This window comes from Oryctolagus cuniculus, chromosome 21 (genome assembly GCF_051225735.1).
Source record: "Oryctolagus cuniculus isolate XC-2025 breed Fujian yellow rabbit chromosome 21, ASM5122573v1, whole genome shotgun sequence".
Taxonomy (NCBI): Eukaryota; Metazoa; Chordata; class Mammalia; order Lagomorpha; family Leporidae; genus Oryctolagus; species Oryctolagus cuniculus.
The window spans coordinates 18,136,588-18,149,778 of NC_142887.1; the positions used below are offsets into that span (position 1 = coordinate 18,136,588).

The window sequence follows — 13,191 nt, forward strand, 5'->3', positions numbered from 1 at the left end:
CTCCGCGGCGGGGCAGCTGAGCTGACCACTGCGCATGGGTGACGTGGGGGGGAGGGCTGCATGTATCTTGGGGGAGGCTCTTGACCTTGGGATGCCAAGATGGCTTCCGCAGGTGGGGCAACCCCTTCAGACAGGGCTCTCGGCCCCTGGGGCAGCGGTCAGCCCCTCCACTTCCGCCCAGCTCAGCGTGCCCCCCGGAGCCCGTGCAAGCTGGCTTCTGCCAGCCTCACTCAGCAGCCGGACTGGCCGCTTCCTCTCTGACGCGGGCACTGCGGACGCAAGCGTCTGAGTTGGTTTTAGGAACAGCCCGGCGCCCTCACGGGAACCCTGGGTACTGGGCTCTCAGAGGCCAGGGGAACAGCACCTCTCTTCTGCTTTTTCTGAGAGGCAGAGAGGCAGCCATCTGCGGGTTCACACTCCCAGGGACCCCCGGTGGCCCCCGACCAGGGCTGAAGCTGGGACCCAGGAACCCAATCCAGGTCTCCCCAATCCAGGTCTCCCACGTGAGCGCAGGAACTGTCCGCCTCCCAGGTCTGCACCAGCAGGAAGCCGGAGTCAGGAGTGGGCGCGAGACCCGGCCCTGCCCACGTGGGACCCAGGCAGGTCATCATCTCACCCGCCAGGCCAGCACCCGCCCCGGCTCACGAAGGACAGGGCTGCCCCCGCGGGCAGGCACCGGACGCGAGGCACCGGAGCTCAGCTTTGCCGCCGGGAAACCTGCGGCTTCCCACCAACAGCAGTGATCGGAGAAGGCTGACGGCTATGAGCGGCACCAGGAGCCCCGTAGGAGCTGGGCACCGAAATGGGCTCATCCCACTGGCCTCGGCGGCGCACGAGAACAGGAGAGACCTTAGCCCTGTCCAGCCGCGGCTCCGACACAGGGCTTCCGACAGATGCGGCCGCCACCGGCCACAGGAGCCACCACGCGGCACGCAGAGGCTGCACCAGTTAAACATCCCGAGTGCGCAGCGGCTACCAGCGGCCAGTGGCCGCCGCCCTGGGCAGCACAGACAGCAGGCCCGTCCACCGTGGTAGAAAAAAAGTTGCCCTGGCCAGAGCCGGCCTGGTGACCCTGTCGCTAAGTGTCAAGGCGTGGGCAGAGCCCAGGGGCCCTCCGACCAGACGGCAGCCTCAGCGAGCCCGTGGGGCAGCATCGGAAGGCCCGCGTGTTGCCGGGGGACACGCACTGCCTGCGGGCCGACTGCGGGCCGGGGGCCGGGCGCCTGCCCAGGGAGGGGCCGCCCGCGGCGAGGCTGCTAAGGGGCAGGGGCCCAGGGCCCCCCGCGGTCACCTCCAGGACTTCCTTGCGCACGTCGACCACCCTGAACCAGTGCCGCAGCTGCGGGAAGCCGTCCAGCTCGGCGTTGCGCTCCTGCAGGGCCACCTTCTTCTTGCAGGACAGCTGCCGGCTGAAGTACTTGACCAGCTTGCTCTGTGGAGACACACACATGCGCACACGCGGTCAGAGGACCCGTCCGAGAGGCCCGGCCACCGCCCAGCGCCGCCCCCACCCCCGCCCTGGTGCAGCCACAAGGTGACCTTGCTTCCCACCTGCTGGGGAGCGGGCAAGGTTTGCGTGTATCCCCGCAAAGGCTCACGGGCCGGAAGCCAGGCCCGCAGGGTGTGACGGGATTGAGAGGTGATGGAGCTTCAAGAGGCGGGGCCTAGTGGGAGGTGATGACGTCATGGAGGCACCTTCGCCTCCTTCGTTCTCGCGAGAACTGAGTGTCAGCGAGATCATGGCGCACACACCGGAAGTCGTCTACCACGGTTGTGACACAGCCGAGGGGCCTCACCAGGACACCCACGCCATACTGGTTGCATCTTCAGCCACCGGACTCAAGAGTCAAGTACACTTTCTCTGCAAAGCATCCAGCCTCAGGCACTTTGCTAGAGCGACGCGGGGTGGACGAAGACGGCGCCCTTGTCCCAACCACGCCGGGCAAGCAGGGCGGCAGGCAACGGGAGGCCCCACCGCTGCACCTGCGTGGACCCCTGACCCCGCAAGTCCACTGCCGGAACTCACCCGGCAGACACCCATCCTGCGCGCAATCGCCCCGTCAAAGGAGTGTTCTGACAGTGCTAAGTGCAATGGCGAGGGACGGCCGCAGCCCTGAGCGTCCATCCGTCCGTCCGTCCGCCCGCGGGAAACTCCTGCACCCACAACGCCAGGGCCGCCCAGACACGCTCTCTGCAGCCCTGGAGTGAGGGCTCCAGCAATCTGGTTCCTGCCACTCACGTGGGAGACCTGGTTGCCTTCCAGGCCGCTTGATCTGGCACTGGCCCAGCCCCAGCCCTGGCAGGCATTTGATGAGTAAACCAGCGGGTGGGAGCGCTCCTTCTCTGTGGGCTTGCGCTTCTCTGCCTCTCAAAAAAAAAAAGTATATATGTATCAAAAATCACATTATTCCCTGTAAATATGTATGATTACTCTTCACCAAAAAACACTTTAATATGATACATTTAAAATATTAAAAAATTTAAAAATAAGTATTTAGTACAAAATAATTGAAATCTATGCATATAGGGGTTTTCAAAAAGTCTGGGAAATTACCATGTTATGAAAAAATATGCATTGCTTTCAAAATATTTTGCATCAAAATAAACTTAGCTCTACTTTTCCAGGAATCTTGTGAAATGCCCTCTTACAACCATCTTTGCGACTTAAAACATAATTACTGAAGCTAATTAAATGAAACAACATGACAACCCTTGGGCACGTAGCTATGGGGGTTTTCATAGTCGAGAGGGTAGTCCTGGAGTGCCAGGATCCCAAACCCAGAGCCAGGAATGGCTCAGCGGGTGCCTGGCTCTCGCTTCCGGTCTGTGCTCCCCAGGTATCTGACAGGGACCTGGGCCTGGCCAAACAGCCTTGCTGGGATCACAAATGACCCACCAGGGCCACTCAGCACCTCCCAAGACCTCATCCCAGCACACAGGACACCGCCCTCCACCACTGGAGCTGCCCACAGGGTGTCCCGGAAGCCTGGAGCCACCCGGCCCATCCCTGCCGCCGTCTGAGGGCTGGCGTGAGATGGAAGCCCACTGGGAAGAAAGCAGAGCCAGGAATGGGCCCCCTCCAGACCACATCCATCACGTGGGCCCTGATAACCACATCCATCACACATGGCCTCCAGATAACCCTGGGCTCAGCAGTGACGTGTGGAGCCCACGGCATCTCTCCCTTTGCTTACACTGGGGGGAGCTGGGTTCCTGTCCCCAAGCCTCTTGCCCCAGGGAACAGCTAAAGGGTGGCGAGTCCACACACACTAAGGGTATCCCTGCCTCTCGGGAGGGCCCCTGGTGGTGACATTGAACCCGCTCGGATAACCCGAAATGACCGTCCCATCTCAAGATCCTCAATTACACCTGCAGAAGCCCTTTTGCTGGGTAAGGGATCGGGACCTGAGTAGCCCTGGGAGGATATTACCCATCTCACCGTATCTGTGTGGTTTTCCTTGGCAACAGGTTCAGCTCTACCAGGTTTACCAAGTACATACTGAGGCCCTGCCACAGAGCTAGAGTGCACTTGGGCAGAGGCATCCAGAGAAGGGGGCAGAGAGGGTCCTGGGGAGCAGGTGCTCCAGCTGGTGGTTAAGAAGCGGTTAGGACACGCGTGAGTCTCATATCTGAGTGCCTGGGTTTGAGTCCCGACTCTAGCTGCTGGCAAGTGCAGCCCCTGGGGGCAGTGGTGATGGCCCAAGGTGTGGGTTCCTGTCTCCCACGCGGGGTACCTGGATGGAGTTCCTGGCTCTCAGCCTCATTGTGGGCATTCCAGGGGGTGAACCTCCTCTCTCTCCTCTCTCTCTCTCTCTCTGCTGCTGCTGCTCAAATAAATGACATCTTTTTAAATGAAAGAGATGGCTCTGAGCCCTACGGGGCTCCCAGACAATCGCAGAAAAAGGTGAGCAAACGGTCAGTGCTGGGGACACTTGGAGGTCATGACCGGAGGTAACACGGGTGCAGAAAAGCCCCTGGGACAGTGCCAGCTGCCAGCGAACACCCTGCCCGTACACATATACTTTACTCAGTCCTCATGCTTACTAGCATCCGTTGCCACCATTTTCAAAGAAGAATATTCCACGTGGAATGCTGAATGTCTGGTGTCTGCTGCAGAATCCAAAGACCGGCTCCACGGACTCGCATTCGAGGCCAGGCAGCAGGGCTGGGGCAGTGTGGGGTGTGCCCCGGGCAGCCCACACCTCACCACTCCCTACCGCGCCCTGCCTCTGCGGCCAGCCTGACCACGTTGCAGGGTGGAAAGCCACAGAAGAAAGGAGACTATTTCTTTTGCTACCATCTCCACTTAAAATGAAGAGAAAAAAAAAAAAAAAACTGGATTCTAAGAAAGATGGCAATGGTGGAAGGAGACTTCTTGAAATCTCCCTGAAGCCTCTCTTGTGAAAATTGACAAAAGGACAGCAAAAGCTTTCAAATCCATGAAAATGGTTTCTAAAGGAATCCTGCGTCTCAGAATCCATACTGCAGAAATGCTCACGCGTGTGTGTGTGGCAGAGGCTGAGAGGCTGCCTGGTCTTTGCAGCACAGTTTGGGGTTTTAAAAACTTTAAGTTGGGGCCGATGCTGTGGTATAGTAGGCTAAGCCTCCACCTGCGGCACCGGCATCCCATGTGGGCACCAGTTCTAGTCCCAGCTGCTCTTCTTTTGACCCAGCTCTCTGCTATGGCCTGGGAAAGCAGAAGAAGATGGCCCAAGTCCTTGGGCCCCTGCACCCACATGGGAGACCCGGAGGAAGCTCCTGGCTCCTGGCTTTGGCCTGGCCCAGCTCCAGTCATTGCAACCATTTGGGAGTGAAGCAGTGGCTGGAAGACCTCTTTCTCTGTCTCTCCCTCTCTCTGTAACTCTACCGCACAAGTAAATAAATAAAATCTTAAAAAAAAAAACTTGAAGGTAGTTTTTAAAATATGCATTAGTAGAAAAGCTAAATATCAGTAAGTTGTAGCACATCACAGAACAGAATTCTATGTAAATTTTTAAAAAGGAAGATTGATACATGTTGATTTGAGTAACTCTCCAAGATGCTCATCGCCAAGGAAAACTCAATTGACAGAGACACTGCATAATAGGATTGCATTTACATTTTTAAAAATTCTACACACGTTTCTAATGCGTAGGAAAGCATCTGGCAGAACACAGCATATACAAACACAAGAGTATGGGGGTGACCAGTGGCTCTGCATTCTACTATGCACAATTATTGTTTTAGTGTTCAAAATCAGCACATGTTACTTTGCTTTTTCAATATTTAGAATTTTCTTTTAAACACACCTTTTCTAGTTATCTACTCTGTTTATTTGAAAGATGAAGACAGGCCAAAGTCTCCCGCCCACTGGTTCAATCCCCCAATGCCCACAACTAGGGGCTGGGCCAGGCCGAAGCCAGGAGCTGAAAACTTAGTCTGGGTCTCCCATGTGGGCAACAGGAGCCAAGTACTTGAGCCATCACCTGCTGCCTCTTAGGGGGCACATTAGCAGAAGCTGGAATCATGGGCAAACCCAGGCGCTCTGATAAGAGATGCATGCATTGTAACCACTGCACCCAACACCAGTCCCTAGAACTTTGTTCTTAATTAAGACTCAGCTGTGGGCTGGTGCGGTGGTTCACTTGGTTAATCCTCTGCCTGCGGCGCCGGCATCCCAAATGGGCACCAGTTCTAGTCCCGGTTGCTCCTCTTCCAGTCCAGCTCTCTGCTGTGGCCCGGGAAGGCAGTGGAGGATGGCCCAAGTGCTTGGGCCCTGCACCCCATGGGAGACCAGGAGGAAGCACCTGGCTCCTGGGTTCAGATCGGTGCAGCGCCGGCCGTAGCGGCCGTTTTGGGGGGTGAACCAATGGAAAGGAAGACCTTTCTCTCTGTCTCTCTCTCTCTAACTCATCTGTCAAAAAAAAAAAACTCAGCTGAAATCCTCTGTCCACACTTCATACACACCTAATCTTTGTCTCAGGCAACAAGTATTTATTAAGTCCAATTGCATATAGGACACTGGTCTGGGCTCTGGGGATCAATAAGAAACACAATTGACCAACGGTTCACTTTGTTTCTGACATTTTCTGCATACAGAATTAAGGCCAATCCTGAATTTCTAGAAAAAAAAATTAGATATGAAGTCTGTATCTAACACCTACCACCATTTATACCTTTAGTACGCCTGCTTCTATTGCTGCAATGAAATACCCAAGACAGGGTACTTTATAACGAAGTTTATGGGGGCCAGCGTTTATGTGCCGTAGCAGGTAAAGCCACTGCCTGTGATGTCGGCAGCCCATTTGGGTGCCACTTCATGTCCCGGCTGCTCCACTTCTGATCCAGCTCCCTGCTGATGCACCTGGGAAAGCGGTGGAGGATGGCCCAAGTGCTTAGGTGCCTGCACCCACATGGGAGACTGGAATGAAATTCTTGACTCCTGGTTTCAGCCAGGCCAAACCCTGGCCATTACAGCTATTTGGAGGAGTGAACCAGGAGACAGAGAACTCTCTCTCTCTCTCTCTCTTTGTAGCTCTGTCTTTCAAGTAAATAAATAAATCTATTTTTAAAATATTTATGAAGCTCTCAGTTTCAGAGGCTGAAAGTCCAGGATTGGGAGGCCCCACATGTTCAGCCTCTGGTGAGGGTCTCAGGGCAGAAGGCACCACAGGAATTAGCATGGAAGACCTCACAGGGTGAGACAGAACTAGCCAGCGAATCACAGGCCAGGCTCACTCTTTTTTTTTTTTTTTAAGATTTTTTTTTTTATTTGAAAGTTACAGAGAGAGAGGTCATCCATCCACTGGTTCACTCCTCAAATGACTGCAACAGTCAGAGCTGAGCTGATCTGAAGCCAGGAGCCAGGAGCTTCTTCCAGGTCTCCCATATGGGTGCAGGGGCCCAAGGACTTGGGCCATCTTCTACTGCTTTCCCAGGCCATAACAGAGAGCTAGATCAGAAGTGAAGCAGCAGGGATTCGAACAGGTGCCCACATGGGATGCTGGCACTGCAGGCTGGTGCTTTCACCCACTGTGCCACAATGTCGGCCCCCAGGCTCGCTTTTTTTTTTTTTTTTTCTTTTTTGGACAGGTAGAGTTATAGACTGTGAGAGAAAGAGACAGAGAGAAAGGTCTTCCTTCCGTTGGTTCACCCCACAAATGGCCACTAAAGCCGGTGCACTGCACCAATCCGAAGCCAGGAGCCAGGTGCTTCTCCTGGTCTCCCATGCGGGTGCAGGGCCCAAGCACTTGGGCCATCCTCCACTACACTCCCGGGCCACAGCAGAGAGCTGGACTGGAAGAGGAGCAACCGGGACTAGAACCCGACGCCCATATGGGATGTCAGCGCCGCAGGCAGGTGGAGGATTAACCAAGTGAGCCACAGCGCCAGCCCCCAGGCTCGCTCTTGTAATAGGAACCAACCAGGCCCCTGGAGCACTACAGGAATCCCTTTCAAGGGTGGCACCCCTATGACAAAACGAGCTTCTGCCAGGACCCACCCCAGAGGCCATACCGCCTCCCAACATGGCCATGGCGGGGGTGGGAGGGGGCAGGTAGCTTCCAGCACAGGCACCTCTGGAAGACACACTCAAACCACAGTCAAACCGTGGCATCATCCACGCTAATAACTCACAGGGAAAAAAAAAATAACACTCTCGGGATTATTCTTTCTGACCGTGTGGGAAGGAAACTCATGCAATCAACAGCAAAATGCATCCTCGAGTCCCTGAGAAAATGGCAGTCTTCAGGAAGGATAGCTGGAAAGCGTGTTCCCTTCCCACCCATTCAAGCCGTGGATTCACTGATAACCAAAAAGTAGAAAACACTACACGGGAACAACAAAAGAGAACGGCTGCTCCATCCTTCCTTTTACTGGGTTTGGTTTTGCTCTCATTCCATTGTGGAACAAGAGATGGTATCAGGGAGAGGCTCCCGGCCCCAGGCGCCGGCAGCAGGCTCCCTGGGCTCCGGTCCCCATACTCAGTATCCAAGCCAGCGACCTGCACCGGCTTTCTCACCTGGGTGGGAAGATTCCATCACAGCTGCCGCACAGGGGCGTGGCGAGGGTTAAAAGGAGGTACCACGCAGAGCGGCGTGGAAGGGTTTCTGAGAACATCATAGCAATAGAACGGACTTGGTGTCCCCAAGCATCCTCCAATGACTTTGGGGGGATACACCCCGAATGTACTGACTCCCAATCTCCACAAAAAGGATTTTTGAAAAATCAAAAGTAATTTGCTTTTAAGTAAATAATACGAGGAGGCTGTCTGGGGCAGTGGTTAAAGCAGACATCTCTTGGACTGTGCGCATCCCATAGGAGAGTCTGGGGCCCAGCTCTGCTCTCCATTCCAGCTGCCGGCGATGGCTCTGATGGTTGGGTCCCTGCCACCCAGGTGAGAGGACTCCACTGAGTTCCAGGATCCTGGCTTCAGCTGTTGTGGGCACTTGCAGGAATGAACCAGCAGATGGGAGATCTTTGTCTGTCTTTTGAATAAAATGAAAACAGAAATGTGTGTGGGGAAAATGCAATTAAAATATAAGATTTTAAAAAAATAGGGATTGTCATTTGGTGCAACAGTTAAAATGTCTTTTATTTTAAAGATTTATTTGTTTATTTGAAAGCAGAGTTAGAGAGAGAGAAGGGGAGACACAGAGATCTTCCATCTGCTGTTTCACTCCCCAAATGGTTGCTATGACCAGGGCTGAGCCAGGATGCCAGGGGCTTCATCCAGATCTCCCATGTGGGTGCAGGGGCCCAAGGGACCTGGACCATCTTCCACTGTTTTCCCAGGAGCATTAACAGGGAGCTGGATAAGAAGTGGAGCATCTTTCTCTCTGTCTCTCTCTCTCACTGTCCACTCCGCCTGTCCAAAAAAAAAATGGCCGGCGCCACAGCTCACTAGGCTAATCCTCCACCTCGCGGCACCGGCACACCGGGTTCTAGTCCCGGTCAGGGTGCCAGATTCTATCCCGGTTGCCCCTCTTCCAGGCCAGCTCTCTGCTGTGGCCAGGGAGTGCAGTGGAGGATGGCCCAAGTGCTTGGGCCCTGCACCCCATGGAAGACCAGGATAAGTACCTGCTCCTGCCATTGGATCAGCGCGGTGCACTGGCCGCAGCATGCAGGCCGCGGCGGCCATTGGAGGGTGAACCAACGGCAAAGGAAGACCTTCTCTCTGTCTCTCTCTCTCTCACTGTCCACTCTGCCTGTCAAAAAAAAAAAAAAAAAAAGAAAAGAAAAGAAAAGAAAAAGACGTGGAGCAGCCAGGACTTGAACCAGTGCCCATATGGGATGCTGGCGCTGCAGGTCATGACCTAACCTGCTGTACCACAGCACTGGCCCCTAAAAAGTCTTATGAGACACTCACATCCCATATCAGAGCACCTGGGTTCAGGTCTCAGCTCTGCTTCTAGTTCCAGCTTCTGGCTAGTGCACACCATGGGAGGTAGCAGGTGATGGCTCAAGCAATAGGGTCCTTGCCACCTATGAGGATGGAGTTCCCGACTCCCAGCTTCAGTCTCGCCCAGCCCCAGCTGTTGCATGCATCTGAAAAATGAACCAGCAGATGGAAGATCTCTCTCTGGCTCTGGCTCTTTGTTTCTGTTTGCCTTTCAATAAATAAATAAGTAAGTATTTTAAAGGCAAATGTATTATTTTTCCAAAGGTTAAAGAGTACAGACTAAAGTTATACTGCAAGAGAATTAACCTTTAGTTGGATTTAAAAACAAAAACATTGTATCTTGTTAACATCATTTAAATCCTGATTTTGAAATTAATAGGATGTAAGTTAAATCCATCCAGCTTTCAGAAATAGATGCTCCTTTCATTAGTAATCAACATCTATTGGAATTTTGGCTGTTTTCTCCAAGCCTGTTCTTCTGAATAAGAAGGGTTTCACTGTTTATTACTCCATACCTAAGTATGCCTGTGTTGCATTTCAAAATGGTGCAAAAGAAATAAGGACTGCAGCCCTCTTAAAGAAAATGACAACGCTGTTATCAACTTTCTACAGAAAGAAACAAAGGAAGCAGATGGGAAGCCAGTGATGCCATGTCCTATACCTTTACAAAAGCATTCAGTGCCACAGAAAACAGAAAACCTAGGCTAAGACCAGGAGCTGAGTGGCGGGAGCAGTGGCAAAGTGGCCCTCCACTGTTCAAATACCCACTCCCAAGCAGTGGCAATCCCCATTGCAGGCATCACCGATAACTGGAGGTGGTATCCAGGGGTGGCATTAAACGACCTTGCATTCAAAGGCATTCTTGCCCATCCAAACCCCTCCCAGCCATCTGACTATCTGGAGCCAGTCTCTGTCTATTGATTAATGTCTGTAAGTAGCCCTTGCTAATGTCTCTTACAACAGAGGGCAGGACCCAGGGTCCTGGGTAACAACATGTAACAACTTAACAACACTTTCCTTGGCACTGTATTTATTTTCTCCATGGCCTTCCATTAGTGGCAAGTGATACTAGTTTGCCATTACAATAGTTGCACAAGTTTTCATTTTTAAATAAACAAAATTGAATTGGGAAAAATATAAAGAAAAAAATTGAGTGGGTTTAAAGAAAATATACAGATATGGTCAACAGTACGAGGGTGCTATCCAACTGATGGGCTTAGGAAACGCAGTCCCAGAAAATAAAGTTCCAGTTCTTTCCACTGTTATTCAGGCCTCTCCACTCCACTCCATTTCCCGATCCTCGCCGCCTTCTTCTCTTGGCCTCGGCTCAGGCTGCTCCCACCTAAAGTCCTCCTGCCCACCTGTGCTAGGCTGGAAAGACGACCAGAATCCTGTACCCCTCCCGGGTGCTGTGACCTTGTGACCTCTGCTGTTCCAGAGTCTCTGCCGTCTCCACGTGAACACGCCCCAGCAGCAGAAGCATCAGAGAGCACGTGGAAGACAGCCAACTTGGCCCAGTCAAAGCCTCCCTGGTTCAGCCAACAACCAGCCATTGGCTGACCTTGGCTATAAGGGAGTCCAGCCAAGACCGGAGGAGCCATCCACCTGCTGCTGACCACAAGTACACGGCCAGTAAGTGCTCCGTTGTGAGCCACTGAGTATTCACAAGGTATACACCGCCCCTCCAACTCAGGGAAACCTGACAGTCTCCAAGCACAGCTCAGCTGTCACACCCTCTAGGAAGTCCTTACACACCCCTCCCAGGGGGCTTTATTTGTACAGACTCTAGAATAGAATACTTCACAGTTCCTCTTGCATTCTAAGCCACTGGCAACAAAGACACGAGATACCTTTCCTATAGAGGTAAGGTCAATGGAACAAGTCAAATATAAACAGCACTGCAGAGCCAGGCCCCACGGAAGGTCGCACGTGTGTCGCCTCTCTGGGTGCTCACACTCCCAGGAGCCAGATGCTAGGAAGACCCACGCTTTGCTGATGAGGACACTGGACGGAAATGCATCCCCGAGGGGGCACAGTGCTTAAGACACAACTTGAGATGTCCACACCCGTATCAGAGGGCCTGGGTTCGAGTTCTAGCTCTGCTCCCGACTCCATCTTCCTGCTAATGCACGCCCTGGGAGACAGCAGTGATGGCTCAAGAGCTTGTGTCTGTGTGTGCGTGTGTTTGTGTGTGTGTTAGCATGTCACATGAGGCCCAAGCTGCCGCTGACCCCATCCTGCGCGGGCGCCCTGCTCTCTGAGAGGGACTCGACCTCGGCGTTTGCAGAGCTCCTCCACACGCTCGCGCCCACGCACGCGCCCCCGCACGCGCCCCCGCGGAAGCTCCACGGTTCGGCTCAGGTGCAGGATCTCCTTCGGCTCACAGAACTCGGATCACACACAAGGCATTTCTGTGCAGACTGCTTTGTTCTGCCAGAGCGAGCCTGGAGGTACTTCCCATGCTGGTTCCTACACGTCCGCCTTACTCGTGTTCATCTTTGAAACCTGGGTCAAAAGCCCGTGATGCGCGCAGCTCTGTGATGGCTGCTGGGGGTGTCTCTGTCAGCTTCGAGGAAGCATCTTCAGGAAGGAAAAAGCGGGAGTCACGGCTGTCACTTCCCGAACCTGACTGTGTGCCTGGCGCCGTGGGCTAAGGGCTTTCGCTGGGCTCACTCATTTTACTTAAATGCAGATTCTTGTTTTCATTTTCATGTGTTATTTGAAAGGTAGAGAGACTGGCAGACTGAAGTCTTCCATGTGCTGGTTCACTCCCCAAATGCCCACAACAGCCAAGGTTTGGCCAAGGCCAAGCCAGATGCCTACAAGTCTCCCATGTGAGTGGCAGGGACCCAACCACGTGGGCCATCACCTGCTGCCTCCCAGGGTGTGCATTAGCAGGAGACTGGAATAGGAAGCAGAGCTGGGATTCAACCCCAAGCACTCCAATTTGAGATGCAGGCGTCCTGAGCAGCGCTCTAACCACTACGCCAAATGCCCATCCCTGTTTGCGCATCTTTAATCATGCAATCGTGCTGATTGTGAGGCTGGGATTCTGAGCCCACTTTATGAGTGGGAAAACTGAGGCTGCTTAAGTGGAGGAACCAGGGTTTGAACCCAAAGCTCCCTCTCTTTGCAGGAAGCTACACTCTGAATTGGTCATGGCCCCTACCCACTGAACTAGAAGTCAAAGTCAGTCATGAACCATTCAGAGGCAGACAGGGTCTTACTCATCTTGGGAAGTCTTCCAGGTACTGCAAGGAAAGTGAGTTTCTGAATTCTACCTTGAGGGCCAAGCAGGTCACTCCCATTCACTGAGCCTCCACTTTGCTGATCTGTAAAATGGGCATCCATCACCTCTACTCACAGGCCTGCTGAACTGGCACATGAGATCCTGTCTATGCAGATGACCAACTGAACCCTCACCCCTCCCCTCCCTGCTCTGTAAATCCATGGTCGTATTTGCTGAAGGATGGTTGCAATTCCAGAGAGGTGGCTCCAGTATCACCCAGAGCCTGGAATCTTGCACCTGCCCAGGAGCCAGAATCAAGGGATGTCCTAGCTAAGATGGGCTGAAAATGAGAGAGCAGATGGAGCAAGGAAGACAAGTGGGGAGGGCAGCCTGGTGTCCCATCTTTCCCCCAGAGACACAGAGGCACAAGGAGCACCTTTGGAGATAATAGCATGGTGAGTCAGAGCAGGCAAACCCCAGAAAACAGCCATTAGGTGAAGCCAGACTAGGCAGAGATGGTGCAGAAGGTCCCCCAGGGGATGCTGGGAGTCATTCCCTCTTCCACAGTCCCCAGGGCACAGCA

At 53.4% G+C, this 13,191-nt stretch overlaps 1 protein-coding gene across 10 annotated transcripts in view; it reads right to left on the reverse strand.

Moving 5' to 3' along the window:
* The window catches only part of KSR2 (kinase suppressor of ras 2), a 434,938-nt gene that overhangs the window by 326,447 nt on the left and 95,300 nt on the right, over window positions 1-13,191 (reverse strand). For all 10 annotated transcript variants that reach the window (XM_089323244.1, XM_070065978.2, XM_089323245.1 and 7 more), the window contains exon 2: window positions 1,292-1,432. In XM_089323244.1, coding sequence (XP_089179370.1) covers window positions 1,292-1,432 — 141 coding nt within the window. The remainder of the gene's footprint in view (window positions 1-1,291; window positions 1,433-13,191) is intronic.